This window comes from Drosophila gunungcola, unplaced genomic scaffold (genome assembly GCF_025200985.1).
Source record: "Drosophila gunungcola strain Sukarami unplaced genomic scaffold, Dgunungcola_SK_2 000055F, whole genome shotgun sequence".
NCBI lineage: Eukaryota > Metazoa > Arthropoda > Insecta > Diptera > Drosophilidae > Drosophila > Drosophila gunungcola.
In genome coordinates this window covers 260,154-282,674 of record NW_026453219.1, presented here as the reverse complement: position 1 = coordinate 282,674, position 22,521 = coordinate 260,154, and the positions used below count along the sequence as shown (strand labels likewise).

The following is a 22,521-nucleotide window of genomic DNA, read 5'->3' as shown; positions in this document are numbered from 1 at the left end:
AATTTTGCAGTTCTTTTTAATACTCATTAATCTAATATTAATGTATTGTTGCTTGGAGAAGGAATTATCAATAAGAAAAGCTAACACCTCATCAGCCAAAACTAAAACTGGTTGTTCTTTTATAGAACCTTCCCAGACCTCTAACTTCTTCGGAAAAGCTAATTTTGTCTTCCTTAACGTGACCTTATCTCCAGTCTTCTTTGCTGACATGACGATTGTGTGTATTAGAAGACTTCAAGGATTTTCTTTCGAGAGATCCACTATTCTCGTAATTAAAATGAGGACGACCAGACTTGTTGCACCATGTTCATTTGCAGAAATTGATATTTCTGATGCCAGCCAGCTTGCATTTTTGAAGTGTTCGACATGCTATTGTGTTTCTTTAGCAGCTTACTAACATGTGAAACAATATTTTTTTATGTCTTCTTGATGTCAATCAGCGAATTTTCAGACAGTCGATTTTTATTTTTTAACCTTTCGCACAACCAGTTAAGGGTATCGACAAAGCTGCGAATATTCTTCAGCCACACTTACAACAGTTCGCCCCTACTAATGTTGAGTTGTTCCTAATCTATTTAAATATTAAAAAATGGCGCAAGTATGCGCATTTGCACTTTTCGCAATAATGCGTACTCTTGCTAGTTATACTCCACAAAACAGATTTTCCATAATTTAACCGAAAGGAAAGCGCGATATTTGCTAAAAAAAACAAATAATTATACTTTGGCACATTTTGTATAAAGATTAAGGCGCACCCAACTTTACTTGAACAGCTGACTTTGGAGGGCTACCAAAAAGCTTGGGATGGTCACAAAAAAGTTTTAAATATAGTTTTATGTGAGTTGAACATTTCTTTAACGGATTAAAAAAAATTATGAAAATTTCACAAAATACAGGCTTTGCATCCTAATGTGGGATGTTTACTCGATGTTTAATAGATATTTTCTCGATATTTTGCCTATCGATATACTGTCGTGGGGAACTATCAGCACTAATGACCGAAAACAACAACAACAATAGCCGTTAAAAAAGGCGGGAGAATTTGCCTTCAAAAATCAAAACAATGAGCAGCTGTTCAGGAGCAATGAAGCACATCTGTCAAGTGTAACAGCCTATTCTGGTGCATTGCCTCTATTCCGATATCGATAGGAGGCGTGAGTGAGTATAACTTGGCTATTCTAAACTGTATGGGGTCGACAATGTCTCATTCACGCATTTGCAAATTTTTAACTGAAATCATAACACCCTCTGCAAGGGTATAACAAACTTAACGCATTACCAATCATTTTCTTTAATCGAAATAAGTTAATCGATTAACGTTATGAAAAAGGGAGCTTTCCTTTTTCCTATTTTTCTAACGAAGTGCAAAGTGTTCAGAAAAGCAAAAAAACTTTACTTTTACTTTACGCCACGGTATATATAAAAATCTATTACCAAAAATAAAAAAAAAAAGTTTACATACCTAAAATTAAATTTGTATCGTTTCGGTGTTTATTAAAATTAGGTTGTACTGTGAAAAAAGTATTTATCAATTCAGTTTCTTGAATAACGGAGCTTATTCGCTTGACACTTGTTGCATTACAACTATACTGCAATTTTGTATTTATTAGTTATTAACCTATTTCTCTAATTATATTTGATCACTTGGTCTTTGTTTAAGTATGACTAAAAATAAATAAATTTAAAAAAAATGTTTTTTAGTGTACCCAACGAGTTTATCTGCCCAGTGTTTAAGTGGGGATCTCTGAAGGAATGGATGTTTGGATTGGAACGAATAAGTCAGTTTCCAAAACTTCGTCTTCAAAGTGATCGTACCTTTTTATTAAAGATGCTAGCCGGATGTCCATCGCAGCGCGAAAAAATAGAATATTTACTGGATTTGGCCATTCTTAAGAATACATCATTTTTTTCTGAAAACGATCAAATATTAATTGTTAATATGGTATCGACTCAATCTATTGGATATAGGACACTCTTGGACTTCCTTTCTAGCAATTGGGCTTATGTTCATCAAAAGTAAGTATTCCCATTTAATTCAATATGACACTTCAATAAGCCATATTCGATTTGTATTTGTACCTATACTAAAAATAAATACATACGTCCTTAAAACAATAAACTTAGGATTACTTACATAATTTAGTTAAAGAAAGTTTAAACAATATAAATAATAAAATAATATTGTCAAAACTCTTTTTATTTGTTCAGAACAAAAAATGCTTGTTGCTAGATTACAATTTGGTATTAGTTAGTACGCCCACAGGTTCCGGGTGTGTCTAAAATATTTTTAATTTTTGTGATACATTTATAAGCTCTAAAGATCAATTTTTAGTGTCAATTTTTATAACAAGTGGTTAAAATAAAGCTTTATTAATTCATATAAAAGATGTTTTTTTTTATTTTAATTCTACAACTTGAAGAATAAAAAATTGTTTTCCCCGACTGTTAGATACCCACTACTCAGCTCACAATATTTAAAATTAAATACCCCCACAAAACGATTGGGGTCTAAGTGACGCCATCTGTCGATCTGCATTACCGACAATAGAAGCTAAGAGCGAGCTGCGCTCTACTTGCTAACAGTACTTTCGAAATGTCTCTCTACATTACCGATCACCACGGCCTATAAATTATAAGACTCGTGAAGTATTAATTTTATGTTTTTATTTATTTCCATACGCCCATAAGGGCATTGGTATTTTTATGCAGAGCTAATTGAGGCCTTTGCCTGTCTGCAGCGCTGTCACCAAGGTGCCGGGTCAGCGTTTTGTCCCGTGGCGATCACATGTCCTTCATCTGTTCTCATTAATTGTTCTTGATTGAATTTTGCTCCCAATCGTTAAAGTCGGGTGTGCCGGCAATAACTTTTAGTGTTGTCCCGATTAAGATAAGATCCGTCATTATGACTGCTGTCCTGTGCTCGTCTGTAAATGTCTTCGTCATTGTTTCCGTCTGGTCGGCGTAGTCTTCGTAAGAGGTCACGTTTGTTGAGTGCTGTAGATATCCGTAGGACTCCCAGTCATTAAGAACTCGTGTAGTCATTAAGTTTTATTGTCGCGTCCGTCCTTGACAGCCGTATGTACAAAAACTAAGATGAATTTTCCTAGCCTAGAAAAATATAAAAATAATAGAAAAAAGGTTACAGTAATCTCACGGAGATGGTTAGCGTAGATTGTCCTTGTGGACCACCCTCCTCTCAATTTGGACAGTGGTCCCTAGGTCTGCTTCAATGATTTTTTGCATTTAAGAAAACTTTTTTACCAGCTTAATAGCCCTTTTGGGTCCTATCTTTGTTTACCTGGTCAACGGTTTTTTCCTGAGCTTGTTGGATTCTTTTACTAATTCTGCTTTCGAAATCCTCGGGTTTTGAATGAACAGCGGGTTTTTTGTTGGTTAACGAGTGTATAGAATTGTTGTATATGTTGGTTGCCAAAATAATTAGTTCGGTCGTATCGCTTAAGTTGCCCTCTATTTTCAAGCATCTGGCTATTTCCGCTAGGGTGCTATGAAAAATGTCGATGTGGAGAATTTCTCCCACAAAAGAAGGTATCGGTGTTTCTGCTACCACTTGCTTAGATGGCGTTTGTATTTTGCCATTGAACAGGTCTTGCAATTCAAGGTTGTTTCTGTTGCTAGGCGAAGCATTTTAGGGAAAAAATTGTCCCTTAAGATTTGCCTTACGTTTTCTTGTGCTGCTCGGTGAGCCCTGTTGCGTTCTGCTATGACAATTTCCCTTTGCTCGGTTGTATCCGTTATGTCCTGCACGAAGCTTTTCGTTGCTTTGAATGAAGTGCTGGGGAACAATTAAACTAGTCGGTGTTAGATATATGCCAAGTTCGGATCGCCCCCTGGCTTTGGTTCTATTCATAGCTTTTCCACCCTGCTTGTCGCTGGTTGTTTGGTCTAAATATTTTTTCCTCGCTATGGCGGGCGAAGGCGGCTGCGAAAGCGTTTCTATCATTACTTGTTTCAGCTTCTTGAGCTAATGCCAAGGCTGAAGATAAGTAAGGAAAAAAGGCCATTTTTAATGACTTTTTTAAGCCAGATATGAACTCATGTAAAGCGTCAGCTCTGCGTTGTTCGTTTAGGACTGCCGCCGCGGCTGTGTCGTGAGTCATGATAGATTTGTTGGTTATAAGCGTTAGCTTCCGTTCAATCTCGTCATAGTATTTAGGAAGTGGCAGTTCTCCCTGTCTTGATAAACTTAACTCTTGCTTAATTACCTGTGCCGGAGTTTTGTCCGCATACGTAAAGTCCAACCTTGCCAGTATGGCATGAAAGTTAAACACTGTGTTAAATGAGGCTGATACAGCCGCCGTAAGGCACAAATACCCTATACGATGCAGTAGCAGCCTGTCTGCAGGAAACATAGTTTTCTTGCTACCCGTCGAATTCCGGGGCAGATTTTACCATGTCCAGGGGTTCGCTACATTCCCGGGTTCTATTTCCATTTCTAGGAAAGTCTGAATTTTCGGACTTTTATTCTTAAGTGACCATAACTAACCTATAATTTAAGCTAATTTTTCATCAAATAACTCCGGTTGCCTTTGAATAAAGAAGAAGAACCTATCCAACTGCAGCTTGAAGCCTTTGCATGGCTGCAGCGCTGTCGCCAAGGTGCCGGGTCAGCGTTTTGTCCGGCCCGTGGCGATCACTCGCTCCGCGAGTGCTCTGGTCTTACTCCGGCCACTTGCACCCGGAACGCGCGGCCAGTGGTTTCCTCGCTGCGCGTGCAGGGCACCGGATATGGACTGCAACTGGGCAGTTTCTTCTCTTGGGAACTGCCTGTGTTAACTTATATAATGAGCATTAAATATTTTTTTTTGCCGGCAAAAGCAGCACCCGTTCAGCGGCAGCATAGCGGCGGCAGAGGATTATATAACTGAATTACATCCAATATAATAGCTCGATTTACAAAATTATAATCTAGGGTCTTACATGACTCACATTTTTTAGCGATTTGTGGACGTTGTTAAAAACTATTAGAATATGCGCGTCAAATCATAAATCTCTAGCTTAAATATGATTGTTTCCGAGATCTCGACGTTCTTAAAGTTTAGAAATCTCGCCATTATTTCGGCTAGCCCTTAACTCAATAATATAAAGTTCTGTATACAAGAATAAGAAAGGAAGCAAAACCGAAGTTCATATACCCTTGCAGCTATTGCAAAAACTGAATATTCTTGAAAACATTAACATTATGATTTACTTGCGTACATGTTTAAAAAATTTGAAGCTATGATGATTTGAAGCTCAATTATTCGCTAGTTCCTATGACAGCTATATGATATCGTTTTTCGATTTTAATAAAAAAAAAGCGTAATTCTGAACTGTCAAATTATTATTAAGCCAAAAACAATTTACAAAAAAAAAAAATAAAAAAGTTACATTTAAAGAGAAAAAAAATTTTATATATTTTTATTGTTTCCATGGGAGCCATATGATATAGTCGTCCGATTTTGATGAAATTTAAACCGTAATTCTGAAATATTTAACCATTGCTATATGTCGAAGAATTAAAAAAAAATTAAGAAAAGCAAAGTTATAATTTTTTTTTATTTTTTTTCCGACTGTTCCGATATATACGCTGTAGTCGTCCGATCCGGCTCGTTCCGACTTATAGACTACCTGAAATAGAAAGACAACTTTTGGAAAAGTTTCATGCAGATAGCTTTAAAACTGAGAGACTAGTTTGCGTAGAAACGGACGGACAGACGGATATGGCTAGATCGATTTTCCTAGTGATGCTGATCAAGAATATATATACTTTATAGGGTCGGGAATGTCTCCTTCACTGCGTTGCAAACTTCTGACTGAAATTATAATACCCTCTGCAAGGGTATAAAAATGTTTAATTTAATATAGAAATCTTTTCTTAATGGGAGCTATATGCCTTAGTCGTCCGACTTATTTACTACCCGCAACAGGAAGACAACTTTTGGGAAAGTTTCATGCAAATAGCTTGTAAGCTTAGAGACTAGTTTGAGTGGAAAGGGACGGACGGACAGACGGACCAATGGACGGACATGGGTAGATCGACTCGGCTTATAATCCTTCGTCCTGTAAGATGCTTTTCAACGAATACAACATACCTTTTTATTCAACAAGTAAAGGGTATAAAAGTTATAATCGGCACGGTCCCTAGTTGAAATACAGTTTTATGGCATGGCAACTTATACCAAATCTGTAAACAAGTTTTACACATTAACAACAATTTGTGAAGTCATTAAAAATAAAAAAATTTCGATTTATACGCAAGTTACCCTTTAACACTGCGGTCTTTATAGCGTGCCTTTTCTTTTTTAATAACATGTCTTACATGATTGGGTTGACTGTCAGAAACATTCCCATAAAACTGCATTATTCTTTTAGTAATAAAGGTTATGGGCCGTTGGGCTTTTAAGGGTGCACTTATTGTATTTGTGACTTATTACATTGCATTCGAAACTTGATTATCGCTTAAAACTGGCGATTTCATTCGAGGCATTTGATTAAAGTGAACGTCTCGATTCAATACGCTGCCTAACGCCACCGAACCGCATTAATAGGTTATACTAAAGAAACCAAAATTTGTTTTTCGGCTTTTCTTCAAGCAAACTGTCTGGATGAATTGTATTTTCTACAAGTCAAAACAAAAGCTGTAAACGTTAATGTCAAGGAAATTTTAACATTTTGAGCTTTTTGCAGCCGAATTCTGACATAAATTAAATAAATTATAAATTACGAATCACAAGTTAATTTTTAAAAACATTGGCGCTGTGATGATTTTCTATGGCAGCTATATGATATGTTCTCGGAATAAATAAAGTTAAAAGCCTAATTATTAATAATTAAACCATTATGTAACTTACAAATAATAATACAAAACAAGAGAGAACGCTATAGTTGAGTTTCCCGACTATAGATACCCGTTACTCATCCAACAAACTTTAAACTAAGTATTATTGACGACACAGACGGACAGACGAAAAGAAAGACGGACATGGCTAGATCGACTCGGCTATTGATCCTGATAAAAACTTAAATTAGAGCACTTAAAATTTTGTTAAATTTTTTTTTATATAATATAATATAATATTTTAATAAAATAATATTGTTCCCATGCGAAGTATTTGATATAGACGTCCGATATTAATACAATTTAAACCGTTATTTTAAAGCAATGTACATTCACTTCGTATCGAAGAACTAATAAAAAAAATTGAAAAACAACAAAATTTCAATTTGTTTTTAATTTTTTTTTGCCAGATTGTTCCTATGGGAGCTATACGCTATATTCGTCCGAATTGGCTCGGTTCGAATTATATACTACCCGTAATCTTTAAAACTGAGATACCGTTTTGCGTATAAACGGACGGACGGACAGACTGTCAAACAAATAGATGGACGGACAGACGGTCATGGCTAGATCGACTCTCTTAGTGATGCTGATCAAGAATATATATAATTAGATTTCCGACCCTATAAAGTAGATATAAATAGATATATCCTTCACTGGGTTGTCTGTCTTCTGACTTCTGACTTCTGTCTGAAATTATAATACCCGCTGCAAGGATACAAAAAGACCAATGTACCATCTTTTTCTTCAGCTTCCTCTTCTAAATACTAACCCCTTTTTCCTTTCCTAATTTTTTTTATTGGAGATTCGAAGTTTTAAAGTAATTTCTTCAAAAGTGTTCCTTATTAAAAAAATTAATAGAAGAAGTATATATTATTTGAATACTAGACATAGCTTAAGACCGCCAGCGAAAGGCTCTAATAGTATTAAAATAAATTATTACTATTTTAACTGAAATGATAAGAGAATTAAAAGTGAAGAAGATAAACATACAAACTTTGAACAAAAAGAATGACTCGTTCATTTTGTTATGTTTGTATAAGGAGGAAAGTTTGACCCAGTCTTTGCCATCCAGGTAGCCAGTATGCTCTTCGTTTTTGACGGTGCGGCACTGACCAAATGGGACAAATTCCGACAAATTGAGCAGCGTCTAAAGGTACTTAAAAATTGCAGAGACTGGGCTCTGGCGAATATATTTTTCAAGCTTGCCCTTTCAATGGTTATTATGATTTCAGTTATAAGTTTGCAAACAAATTATAATTTTGATGTTTTTTTAATTTTTTTGATAAGCAGTAATAATTATAATTTTTTGTAATGCTGCAATGGTTTTAATTTTTTGTAATAACGGTTTAAATTTAGTTCAAATCGGATGGCTATATCATATAGCTTCCATGAGAACATGTAGCATATAACGATTAAAAATGTATTATTCGTATGAGCAGATGTTAGTGTAAACTGAGTTGTGAAACACGCGCTTGTGCAGGCTTATCTTCGTCGGCATTATGGGTGAAGGTCAAGGAAGGATACTCTTTTACATGCTCACGATGGTGTGCTAGTAATAAATAGTTTTCGCGTGTTGCAGTTTGAGAGGGAACTAATGGGAAAGCCTTTCAACTAGCCTCTAGAAAAAAAGAATAATAGAAAAATAAAAAAAAAAGAATTAAGGGATTAGAAAAGGATAGATAGGAAAATTTATTTAGCAACAATACGGCACACTAAGATGTTTGCTAGTGGCCTTATACCCCACCCTACCATGATCACTACATTGCAGTAGAACTCCATGTTTGTTAGTGATCCCTTGAGGTCGCTATAAAGATTTAAAGATTTCCGTTGCTACACTTCTGTATCCCATTCCTTCCGGAATACTCAAGGTTTAGTTCGATTTCATAATATAAATGTTTATTCTAAACATAATTGTAGTATTGGATATTTTACATTTTTTAGTTTTATTTGTTATTTCATTTACATTTAAAATTTAAAAAGTGAAAGTGTTTTAATATATCAGTAGATCAATTTAATTTAATAATATACAAGAGATTTAAGATGTGGCTTTAAGGGGTGAAGAAAATATATAATATAAATTGTGTTTGTGTGATTGCATGGGGTTTGATTGACTTTATTTTTACTTGTTCACATCTCTGGGGCTGTTATTGTTGTTGTTGCTAATTCATTGTTTTTGGTTAAACAGAGCTTTATTTGTTTCTTCTGCTCTTTTGCACGCAAAAAAACTGGTTTTGCATCCACCATCTTTCATTTGAATATTGAATTCAGATAGAAAGAAAATTATAAAAAAGTATAAATAAAAGAATAAGATGAACTCAAAAGAAACGAAATATAATAAAAATTAAAAATAAGAATTAATATTAACAATAATACAAAATAATAAATTTGAAAATAAGAAAATCAAAAATATAGAAAAATTATAAGCTTAAAATAAATCAGGGAAAAAAATAATGTAAATGAAAATCCGGGCAATTAATGAGACTGATTTTTTCACACTGTAGAGCCGAGCTGAGACGTCACGTGTTTTTTTTTCTTTTTTCATGCACGAGAAAAAAAATTAGCTAGTTGATCCGCGTGGTTTTTTTCACTGTTCACTGCACCCTCGATTTTTGGGTAGCGATTTTTCTAGATTTTTTGCGGGATTTGTTTCCGCTTTTCCTCTGACTTCTGTAAAAGAGGTCTTTACGCTTTGTTTGAACTTTTTGTGCACTTACAAATTTCACAGCGATTTATTTAATCTCTTACGGTCTTTACTAAATTAGGCCAATAGTAAAAACGGCGAAGTCGTTCTATAGTTTTGTTAATGCCACCACAATGCCACATGTGCGATTCGAAAATCTACGGGCAGTTTCCACACAAGGTCATCGGCTATCCTGTCACAGGAAGCATGCTCTGTTCGACGATATATGTAGCCATCGATGACTTTGAAATCAGGAACACGATCGGAATTTTCATTAATTTTATCCTGCACGACTCTATATGCCTCAGGTTGGAAATGGAAAGACTGTATCTCGTTAACATTGTTACTGTGTAGTTCTGATAGATCTTCTGTTTGCGTTCGGGATAAGGAATCTGGAACGATAGTCTTGTTACCCTTACGATGCTGAATAGTAAACTGGTAACCCTGTAATTTTAAGGCCCATCTAGCTAGTCGACTACTAAGATCAGATTGACGTAAGCCATTTTAATGACAAGGCATGATCTTTGACATAAGAACGAAATTTCTTAATGCTCAACTCTGCTGCCAGGCACTTTTTCACGGTAACAGAGTAATTTCTCTGTCACCGATTAAGCTTGTGGGACATGTACGCTACAGAAATCTGATTACCTTCAGGATCAATTGCATAAGCACTCCGCCAACTCCGGTAAGACTTGCATCACAATGCAGGTAAAAGGGTTCATTAAATTTGGGAGTGTGATGTACTGGAGCCTTGCACATTTCGTTTTTAAGTATCTGGAAGGCATCCACAGCTTCTTGTGTCCATTCGAACTTACGATTTTGACGAAAAGCATCTCTTAATGTTGTGGCGGTAGAAGCAATGGTACGTATGAATTTTTCAAACCATCCCGTCATTCCCAGGAATCAACGTAGCTGCTTAACAGAACGAGGTGCTGAATAATTAACAATGGCAGTGATTTTATCTGCATTCAAAGGTCATCCAAATAGACGAAGACTTCGTTCTTCAATGAAATCGGAATAACTCGGTCCATTAACTTGGACACCGTCTCAGGGGTATTTGTCAGACCAAAAGGAATTGTTGTAAATTGATACGGAGACCGGCCAGGCACGGTAAAGGCCGTCTTGCCGATGGGAGGCTTCGGATAGGCGTCCTTTTTGGTTACCTCGTTGATTTTTCGAAAATCATGCAAAGACGCACCTTGCCAAGTTTACGGACGAGCACAACCGGAGAAGTCCAGGAACTTTCCGATTCTTCAATCACATCTAGTGAAAGCATGCGACCCAATTAATCAAACAATAACTTTCCAGTAATTTTTTATATCAAAATGTATGTTTTTATCGTCTGTTAATATATTGTTACACCTAGTGCTTTCCTTTATGCATTTTGGTATTATTTTTGTCTTGCTATATTTTAAAAGAAATTTAATGTTTTTTTTTTAACTTAGTTAATTTAGTTGATGTCAGTTGAAAATTGTTAATCGTTAGTCTTGCATTATATTACTGAACAAACACACAAATTACTACCATATGAAAATATAATGCTTGCTGATCAAACATAAACACCATATACCGTAGTAACGGTAGTGCGGCGAGAGAGAGTGGTGCACTGAGCACCAGACAAGAACAAGGAGAGTCCGAGAGGGACAGCAATACAAGAGAGCGGAGAAGGGCCGTGTGCAGAAGGAAGTAACGGGACGGCACCGGACTTTGGACCCTGATATTGGTGCCGAGCGCAGAGGGCGAAAGGTCGAACGATAAAACCGTGGACTTTGGACCAGGAGGCAAGGAGACGCCGATAATTAGCGTTAAATGGAGGCCTATATAAACCGGCCGAGCGCAGGAAGCTGGATCAGTCGATTTCTACCAAGTCAACAAGTAACAGTCATCAAGGGAACCATCAACCAGTGAAACAACGTGGAGGAGCAAGTAAAGCCGTGCGGAGTCATCAAGGAAACAAGATCGCTACGTCGAGACGTTCGGGACTTAGAGCTAAAGTCTCCGAATTGAGACACAGGTAGCTGAGGTCCTTACGGCATCACACGGCTAAGTCCAGGCGCTTTGTCACAACTTCTGTCGCGATTTGAGCTTGGCATCCCACCCGGCGTGTCCGGCAGAGTTGAACAAATAGAGTCCTTCGACAAAGAACCGTGGGCTCAGAAGGAAAGTTGTTTAGAACTAGCTGCCAGCCTACAAGGACTGCATTGGCGAACTCCGGCGTATGCCTGATCGTCCTGCAGGAGCTGTACAAGGTCCTGGTGCGACTGGCCCGAAAGTCCAGGTGCTTTGTCACAACTTCTGTCGCGATTTTGAGCTTGGCATCCCACCCGGCGTGTCCGGCAGAGTTGAACAAATAGAGTCCTTCGCCAAAGAACCGTGGGCTCAGAAGGAAAGTTGTCTAGAACTAGCTGCCTGCCTACAAGGACTGCATTGGCGAACTCCGGCGTATGCCTGATCGTCCTGCAGGAGCTGTACAAGGTCCTGGTGCGACTGGCCCGGAAGGAAGCGCGTTTGTTCAGCTGGTGTCTCGAAAGGCGTATGCGTTGAGAGCACAGCGGTCCACAGCTAGAGTCCCAGAACGGCAGCTTACCGAGTCGCCAACAAGGAGTGGAGCCTGCCTACAAGGACTGAAGTGGCGAACTCCGGCGTATGCCTGATCGTCCTGCAGGAACTGTACAAGGTCCTGCTGCGAATAGCCCGGAAGTACGCCCGTTTGTTCAGCTGGTGTCTCGAAAGGCGTATGCGTTGAGAGCACAGCGGTCCACCGCTAGAGTCCCAGAACGGCAGCTTACCGAGTCGCCAACAAGGAGCGGAGCTGGTCGAGATACCTGGAGGCAGAACAAGGACAACGAGGACCCCAGGACGACGAACAACGAGCGTCGAGCGAGCAGCCTATACTTCGAATTCTTAAGCCTGCGGCAGAGAGGGTAGGGTGGTAGCGTTCGTCTAGAACCTGGCCTTTGACCCAGGGACTGCGTTGGCGGCTTCCGGCGTACGCCTGAACCGTCAAGTAGAAACTGAGCCGACGTCCGGTGCGACCGGCCAGGACAGAGCAAGGGACAGGAGGCTGCGGCTGCGAAAGGCGTACGCCTTGAGAGCACAGTGCCTGTTCACCCTAGTCTGGGAACGGTGACGCATCCCTAATCCCTGTAGCCCTGCCGAGCCAAGGGCAGCAGAAGACATCGCAAGCCAAACCGGCGAGGGAGACACCATTTCCGACGAGCCAGCACGATCCAGCGACACGTTCAACGTGGGAAGGAGACGACGGCAGAACATAGTTGTACATTATCAATACGCCACCCGGCCGAGGGTCAAGTCGGCGAATAAAAGATCACTGCGTAATCCCAATCTTTCTGTGCGTTTTCACTGGTCAACAGGGCGGTCACGTATATATATAAATTTGGTGGGACGAACACTTACATCTTCTGAGCTAGCCGCACGACAATCGTAGCGAGCAGATAACAAAGAAAATCAGTTCGTTACATCTGGCGCATCGTTACATTTGGAACCTTCGTCCAAAGGTTCAAGGGGAAATCAATGCGAAAGTCGACGAGTTGGTGGAGAAGGGATGCATAGAACACTCGAGAAGTCCGTACAGCTCCCCGATAGTCATGGTGGAGAAAAAGACAGGTCAGTGGAGGCTTTGTGTCGACTTTAGACAGATCAATGCCAAATCCATCAAAGATGCTTATCCGATGCCAAGGATAAATTACATATTGGAACATTTGAGGAAGGCGAGGTACATAAGCTGACTGGATTTGAAAGATGGATTCCTCTGGAAGAAAATAGCAGGCCATTCACGGCGTTCACAGTGCCAGGAAAGGGGCTTATCCAGTGGAAAGTAATGCCATTTGGCTTACACTCCGCCTCGGCGACTTTCCAGAGAGCACTGGACCAGGTTATTGGACCGGAGATGTCACCACACGCGTTTGCATACCAAGACGACATCATCGTGATCGGACGCAAACTGGAAGAACACAGTAGGAACCTGAGAGAAGTTTTCCGACGCCTTAAACAGGCAAACCTGAGGATAAATCCCGAAAAATGTCATTTCTTCAAAAGCGAATGGAATTCATGGAATTCAGAGCACCAGCAAGCATTCGAGGAGGTGAAGGCAAGGCTAGTGGCCGATCCTGTTCTGGCATGCCCAGATTTTGATAAACCATTCGTACTGCAGACGGACGCAAGCGATTATGGTATAGGGGCAGTCCTGACGCAGGAAACTGAAAGCGGCGAAAAGGTCATTTCATATTCAAGCCGGACCCTGAATGGCGCGGAAAAGAACTATTCAACCAGTGAAAAGAAATGCCTGGCAATCGTGTGGGCAATCAGGAAGCTCAAACCATACTTTGAAGGATACCACTTCAAAGTGGTGACGGACCATATGGCGCTTAAATGGTTGAACAGCATCGAAAGTCCCTCAGGAAGAATAGCGAAGTGGGCCTGGAGTTGCAGCAGTATGACTTTGAAATATCATACAGGAAGGGCGCGGCTTAACGTGGTCGCTGATGCACTGTCAAGACAGCCTCTACCAGAAGCCTTTAGGCTAACCAAAGAAACTCCGGAGGACACGCAGGGAACATGTAGCTGGATCAAGGATTTGTGTGAGAAGATTAACACACAGCCACAGAAGTTTCCGGACTACATCATGGAGGGAGGCGCGTTATACAGGCATATCCCGCACAGAGCAGGCAGCGAAGACGTGGCAGCATGGAAGCTCTGTGTCCCACGGAGGCTGAGGGAAACAGTCCTGAAGGAGAATCACGACTCACCAGCCGCTGGACACGTGGGAAGTCGGAAAACGATTGCAAGGCTGGCGGCTCGATATTACTGGCCAGGAATGCATAGGGACGCCCGAGCACACGTACGGAAATGCGAGACATGCCTCAAATACAAGCCTAACCAGATGCAGGCAGCTTGGAAAATGCTGACGCATTTTCCGACTTTGTCGGACCATTGCCCAGGTCGAAGCATGGAAAAGCACTAGATGCTGCTAGTGTTGATAGATATGTTCTCAAACGGCAACGGCAGAAACACTTCAAAAGAAAGAGTCATCGCTAGGTTCGGAGTCCCGAAGGTGGTAATAACGGACAATGGAGTTCAGTTTGCCAGCCGCGCATTCAAAAAATTCCTCAGCGAAATGTGCATTAAGCAACAATTCACAGCACCATATACACCGCAGGAGAATCCGCCGGAAAGAGCAAACCGAACAGTTAAAAGCATGATAGCGCAGTTTGCGGGACAGAACCAGAGGAATTGGGACGAGAAGTGGTCGGAGATTATGTAGCGGTAAATTGAAGTACGTCGGAGTCAACAGGGTACTCCCCGTGTTTCCTCACGCAGGCTCGAGAGCCTCGACTGCCCAGCGCCCTGTACGACAGGGAAACCATAGGCACAGGAAAACAGACGGAAACGCCTGAAGATAAGGCCAATAAGATGAAGGAGATCTTCGAAATTGTGCGCCGGAACATGGAGAAGGCTGCTCAGGACCAAGCCAGGCATTACAATCTACGAAGGAGGCAATGGAATCCAATAATAGGGGACACGGTCTGGGCGAAGGAACACCATTTGTCAAAGGCAGCCGAAGGTTTCGCGGCAAAGCTAGCGCCGAGATATGACGGACCGTACACGGTAATAGACTTCGTCTCACCAGTCATTTGTAGAATCCGCCACAAGGATACACAAAAAGAACGAACCGTCCACATCAGTGAGCTTAAGCAACAAACACAAGAACTCGGTACAGACAAGCAAGGACAACACGAGCATGCGACGACAGATAGTACAGACTATATCGTCGGGCATAAGCCAGAGTCTATATAGACCGCAGGATAACACGAGTATGCAAGGACAAAACGTACGAACTATATCGTCGGGCATAAGCCAGAGTCTATAAAGACCGCAGGAACACACGAGCATTCAACAACAACAAGTAGTGCGGACTATAGCGTCGGGCCTGGGCCAGAGTCTATATAGAACGCAGGATAACACAAGCAGGCAACAACAACAAGTAGCGCGGACTATAGCGTCTGGCATAAGCCAGAGTCTATATAGAACGCATGACAACACAAGCAGCCAACAACAACAAGTAGTGCGGACTATAGCGTCGGGCATGGGCCAGAGTCTATATAGAACGCAGGACAACACGAGCATGCAACAAAAAAAAAAAAAAAAAGGGCGGACTATAGCGTCGGGCAAATACCAGAGTCTATATAGAACGCATGACAACACAAGCAGCCAACAACAACAAGTAGTGCGGACTATAGCGTCGGGCATGGGCCAGAGTCTATATAGAACGCAGGAAACAAGGAGGAACAGTGACCCAGACCACGAGGCAAACTGATTCTGCGTCGGGCATTAAGCCAGGGTCATCAGTAAGGCGCCGCATGGAATAAGGTGATGCACATGTTGAATACCGTAGCGTCGTTAGAGTCTATACGGCACACAAACTGAAACTACTAATGATCAAGGGAAGGAAACGGCACGATTAGTATGTGTGAACAGGAGCTAGTACCATAGCGTCGTTAGACTCTATACGGCAGAAACAAGACTAAAGTCAGCGTCGACCGAAGTAGAGGGAGAGACGGCACAGCAAAGCGACGAACTCACACGGGGAAGGGCGACATGCCCGAGGGAAATAACGGGAGGGTCATAAGGAATGACCAAGAACCGAGTCATCGTCAGGAGAGCCGCAAGCAGGAGAAGCCAATTCGAAAAAGAAAGTCAAGATGAGTACACGCGTTACTAGAGCTGAGGCCCGCAGGAGGATGGCTGCAGAGGACTTGGCAGGATCCAGACCGGGGCAAGGACGGTCGGAGGACAGGCTTGTCGTCCGGCCCCCCCGAACCCCGCGACGGACCCCAAGGAACCGACGACGGTCGGAGGCGTCATCGCCGGAGCCCACCGTCAGCTCCGACAGTGACGTGGTGATGGTGGACGATCCGACGGTGGAGGCCAGGACGTGGCGGCTGCGGAATGCCGCGGGGCCCAAGGGGAGTATTCCCCATGGCTCAGAAAGCAGGGTCCACCAGGACTCTGCCGACGACGACCATGCGGCCGCGGCCGGCAGAACAGCGGCCATAATAGCGGAGTACCGCCGCCGGTATGAGCGGAGGCAGCAAGAGGCTGCGCTCAAGGAGGCCCGCCACCGAAAGAGCAGGACGCTCGGGCAGAACGGGAAGCGGCGCTGAGAACTGCCGAAGAGGAGGAGCGCCGGATATGGGGCGACCCAATCCTCCTCGAGGAAGGACTTGGTGGAGAAGGGTCCGTGGGTATGGCCGGACCCGGTGGCACCCCCGAGGCCGAACCTAAAGCGGCAGTATTCTGCGCCGGTGGCGGAGACGAGGCCCGCATTCATACGGCAGGCCTCAGCGCCGGACTCGGAGGCGGGAAGGAAAGAGGTGCGTCCTGGTGCAGCAGGGCGGCCGCATGTTCCGGGTGCGGGTCGGACCAGTGGGGGTCAGGGTGTTTACCCAGTAATAAATAAAAAAAAAAAAAGAAACACAAAACTCACACTTGCACTGGTACAGGGAAAAAAAAAAAAAAAAAAAAAAAAACACACGCAGCCACAGAAACAAAAATAAAAATGAAAGAACCAAAAAAAAAAGGCGGATGTAAATTGTCCATATAAAAAAATGTGTGATGAGTCTGAAAAAAAAAGGGGAAGTCAGTAGGAGTTAAAGCAAAATATGCGGTGTACTTACACAGTAAAAATATGCAACAGGGACGATGGGTCCAACCGAAACGGGGGTTGAGGCGACGCACGCGTTGTCCAAATGTTGGGCAGTTTTTCCGTCTTCAGGCAACGGAAATGCTGAAAAGGAAAAAAAATCAGATCGGGTTATGGAAACAAACGGCTCACTTACGAGAAGTCGAGAAGGGCCAACCGGGCGGGGGGGTGGTATGCAGGAGCAGACGCATCACCCTCTTCGTCGGGTCCAGAACGCTGAAATGGAGAAAAGAACAGAGAGAAAGGAGAAAAGGAGAAATTAGAAAACTTACCCGGAGAAAATGTCCTCATCTGCCCAAAGGGATGGGGGCGCTTCGATTCATGGCGACCGATTGGCGCTACACGATAGTGTCGATCGGTGGGCACAAAATACTGGAAATATCGGCACAAGGAGTCACTCCGTGGAACATCGATACATCAAGTGGCAACGCCACATTGGGTCACGGAACCGATAACAACTGGAGACCGATCGATTTAGCGGAGAGTGACCATACAACAGAGAGTCACACGAGAGAATATCGATAACACCGATAACGACTGGAGACCGATCGGCACGACGAAGAGTGACCATCCGACGGAGAAGGCAAATCACGGAGATCGAGAAAATCATCGGGGGAAACGTCTGGGCGGGAATTTAAAAGTCTACGGGGGAAATGTCTGGGCAGGAATTTAAAGTCTACGGGGAAGCGTCTGGGGCGGGAGATTCAAAATCTGGAAGGAGGATCGGCGCTGTGGAACTCAAGAAGGAGCTGTGAGCGTCGTGGGAACCGTCTGGAGGAGCAAGTCGACTAGAAGACTACAGGCGAACGAGGACAAGTACGAGGAGAAGACACGTCGAGGGAAGGATGTCAGAATGTGGAGTATACGAAGGCAGAGGGAACAGCGAGTCACTTTTTCATTCCCGAAGTAAGGGGAGAATGTGAGGAGCTGAATAACTCCCCACAAGTTAAGAAGCAAGCAGAGTAAGCGCATGCAAGCAGTGGCCTACCAGTTACCAGTTACGCGGCGAATTCGCCCGTAGTAACGGTAGTGCGGCGAGAGAGAGTGGTGCACTGAGCACCAGACAAGAACAAGGAGAGTCCGAGAGGGACAGCAATAGAGACAGAAGGGCCGTGGGCAGAAGGAAGTAACGGGACGGCACCGGACTTTGGACCCTGATATTGGTGCCGTGCGCAGAGGGCGAAAGGTCGAACGATAAAACCGTGGACTTTGGACCAGGAGGCAAGGAGACGCCGATAATTAGCGTTAAATGGAGGCCTATATAAGCCGGCCGAGCGCAGGAAGCTGGATCAGTCGATTTCTACCAAGTCAACAAGTAACAGTCATCAAGGGAACCATCAACCAGTGAAACAACGTGAAGGAGCAAGTAAAGCCGTGCGGAGTCATCAAGGAAACAAGATCGCTACGTCGAGACGTTCGGGACTTAGATCTAAAGTCTCCCCTTAACTTGACCGACTAGATAGGTTTTAGAAGTTTAGTATACTTTCACAAGATGGTGACGACGCGAGAACCGATTTACCTTTATCGTTAACTGTTCCTGATACATCTTAAGAACAAAAAAATAAATACCTATGCCCTCGTTCTTTAACGCTTTGTTCGAAAGGCAGTTCTTTATTAATAGCATCCGTTTATGGAAAAATCTCCATCAATTAAAACTATAAGGAGCGCAACCAAATTTTCAAATAAAATTAAAAAATTTATAAAAGCACAATAAAAGTAATAAATGAGTAATATTAGGTAAAAATCATCAAAACGTAAAAAAAAAACAAAACAAAACAACAAATAAAATAAGCAAAATAAATATATAAGAATTAAATGTTTAAAAACTCTGTAATTTAAATGTTTGTGAAAATTGTTAGTTTTTAAGTAGTAAATTTAATATAATAAGCAATTTTTTGTCAATGTGACTAGCGCAATAATAAAAAGTTCACGCTTGCAGCGATAGGATATTAAATCAATAAAAGTTAAAGTTGTTGCTCAGGAGTATGGACCTTAGCCTTGGGCGGCGATCAATCAAATCAAAGAACGTATCTGCTCCGATAAACCTATTTATTTTTGGGGCTTGAAGAAAACGACCAAAGATAACTCGGTGTCGCTGTGCGTCTGTATGTGTACTCGGCTAGCGGCTTTTCCTAGGCAAATGCTAATGGAGAATGATACACTGACCGATAACTAAGGGCAACGAATATATAAGCCTAATGCTGAAAAGCGCAGAAAAATTGTTGTTTTAGATTAAATAGGTTTAATAAAACAACACTGTTTTAAATTAATTAGTTTAAAAAGGCCTTCTATGTAACAATTCTATGCTCATATATAAACGAGAGCTCGAGAGAAGTTGTATTTGCATGTATATGTATATATTGTAGTTGTCTGCACTCAAGCCATGGGAATTCGCTGACACTTGCGCATCCCATAAGTTGAGTTCTGAGGCGCATTCATATTTCACTTGGCTGCCTGAGTTTTGTGTATTTGTTTAAGTACAGTGTGTACTCACTACAATGATTCATGCATACTACATCTCCCTCTTTTTGAAAAATAACGTATGAGGTTATTTTCTAAAGAATATGTTTTTTTTAATTTTAAAACGTAGTAATATGAGATTACTTTTAGTTTAGTTTTTTTTTTTCTTTTAGAACTTATATATTTAAAAATTAAAAATTATAGATTTTGTAGTATAAGGGAAATATGAAAAATTGGAAAATTTTATGTTATTCAAAACGATAATTTTGTTTGAATCAGAAATTATTGATATCATGTTTTTTTTTTATATATTTATATTTCAAGACGTTGCAACGCGTTGTCTATAAAATATAAATGTTATTATTATTATTTTTTTTTTTTTCGATTAGTTTTGTTTTTAAATTTTTCTATTATTTCTTCCTGTATGTCCACTTTAAATTGGATCATCGTGTAGTCTAGACAGTATAGCTTCTTTTTCATCTTTGTTATTGAGTAGCGCTACTCTTGAATTCATTAATATTTTATAGCCCATAGTTTTGAATATATCTATTGAAATAATTTCAAAGATTTTTTCGCTCAGTGCCATCTTAAGTTGGTTAATCTTATTGATCTAAATCGAATAATTCATTGGTATATAAATCATCAACTTTTATTCTTGCATATATACTTTTTCCTTTTTTAAGGGAACAATTTGATGCTGTTAAATGCAAGGTCATTACTTTTGTAATCTCGCAGTGACTTGTAATATATTTGCCGTAATATTTTGAAGATCTTTAATTGTTTGTCTCCAGAGGGCGTCTGCCACGAAGTTATCTTTTCCCTTTAGATACTCAACTGTGAAATCATATTCCTCTAATTCAAGCCGCATACGTGTGAGTTTTGAACTAGGATTGATCATTGAAATTAAGTATGTTAGTGGTCTGTGATTGCTTTCTGCTTTTGTAAATGAACGTGATGCATATGTTATCGGGAGTTGGAGTCCGTTATGGTTTTGAGTTAATACCGCTCCACATGCTTGTTTACTTGCATCCGTTATTATACAAAATTCTTTTAGAAAATTGGGGTATTGTAACAAAGTAGGTTCTATAAGTTTATCTCTTAAATATTGGAATGAATTTTGGCATTCGGAAGACCATTCAAATGGAACATTCTTTTTGCATAATCTAGACATGTTCCGTAAATAGTCGGCGAAGTTTTTAATATATAAATCTTCTAGCTCTATCTGGGTCATGTGGGACTGGATAGTTTTTATGACATCATATTTCTTGTCGTCCGGTAGGATTCCTTTGTCTGTGCATTCGTTACCAAGGAAAGTCAATTCATGCTTAAGAACTGAACATTTTTGTGGATGTAGTTTTAAATTGTATTTTCTGCATGTTTCGAAAATGTCTTTTGGTTTTTTAACATATGTTTTTCGGAACAACCAATGACTATTAAATCATCCATATAAAGGAATGCTTGAGAAGCTTTAAGTCCAGAATTTGCAATAGTCATCATTCTCCGAAATGCATTTGGGGCTATTTTTAAGCCGAAAGGTAATCGCGTGAAACGATAAGAGCCATTGCTGAATTGAATTTTCTTCTAGTTCGATTTGATGGAAACCTGACATTAAGTCAAGGCATGAAAAATACTTTGCTCTACCTAGTTGGTCCAAAATGTCATCAATTCTTGGGAGTGGAAATTTATCAGACAGAAGATTTTTGTTGATTGGGCGATAGTCAATTACTAAACGCCCATTCTTTTCGTTTGAACCCTGAATTGCTTTCTTTGGGACAAGTAAAAGTGGGCTGTTGTATTCTGTTACAGATGGTTCAACTATATTATCTTTAATTAATTTTCCTACTTGTTTTTGAATTTCCTCAACTTGACCGTGCGGCTTCGATAATTTGTTTTGTTCTCTTTTACTTGAATTACATTATAATCGGAAATTGGTTCACATTTAAAATTTTTTATACCAATAAATTGATCGGCACTGGTTGTGTTAAGTAATCGGACAAATGCATTCTGTTTTGATGTGATGGTATTGGCAATGTAAATACCAGGTTGAATCTCCTGATTTGTTATTAATATAGTATCAGTGTCGGACATTATTTCTATTTTTCGTACTACTTAAAATCTGGCTGGTAGGAGAATTGTATTATTACCAGAAGTGTATGTTATTGTCTATATTATTTGGTCTTGTTATAAACCAATCCTCTGTTGGGTTAAGATCTATTTGACAGTTTAATTCGTTTATAAAATCGATTCCTATTATTCCATCACATGGAATCGCAAAATCTTGATTTACTATATGAAAATTATATGCTATTATATATTTGTCTGTTTGGAGGACAAAGTCCTTTGGATTTTATAATTCCCTCGCCTATTCCTTAAATATTTATTGTATTTTTTGTTTGTATATTTTTAATGATATCTGCTTTTTTTTTAAAGTGAAATATTTGCCCTCGTATCTACAAGAAACGTAAGATGCATCCCTGTTTCTGAATTAATAAATGGTACGAAAATATTGAGATTGATTTAAAGGGGTCTGTGAGTTTCCCGAAACTGGTTGGATAACGCGGACATTGTTGTTCAGCGGCTAATCCTTCATCACTATACTAAGCTTCAAGTAGCTTCCGTAGGTTGTCAATTTCATTCGTAAATTTTTTCGCTGTTTTTCCTTTTTGAGCTGTTTTTGACATTTTTGCTTTAATTACATCGGAAGTTTCGCCGATAATTGTGTCTTGTAATTTTTAATAATTCCGTTGATAGTAGATTCATTTTGCACTTTATACAAAGTTGAACCCACTATTTTTGATTTTATGACTTCAACAGCTA

The 22,521-nt window shown here is 40.5% G+C and overlaps 1 protein-coding gene across 1 annotated transcript in view; it reads left to right on the top strand.

The window, feature by feature from the left end:
* LOC128264063 (aminopeptidase N) overlaps nt 1-22,521 on the top strand; it is a 264,954-nt gene that overhangs the window by 219,400 nt on the left and 23,033 nt on the right. Inside the window, exon 6 of the mRNA XM_052999355.1 lies at nt 1,702-2,016. Within this exon, the coding sequence (XP_052855315.1) occupies nt 1,702-2,016 (315 nt within the window). The remainder of the gene's footprint in view (nt 1-1,701; nt 2,017-22,521) is intronic.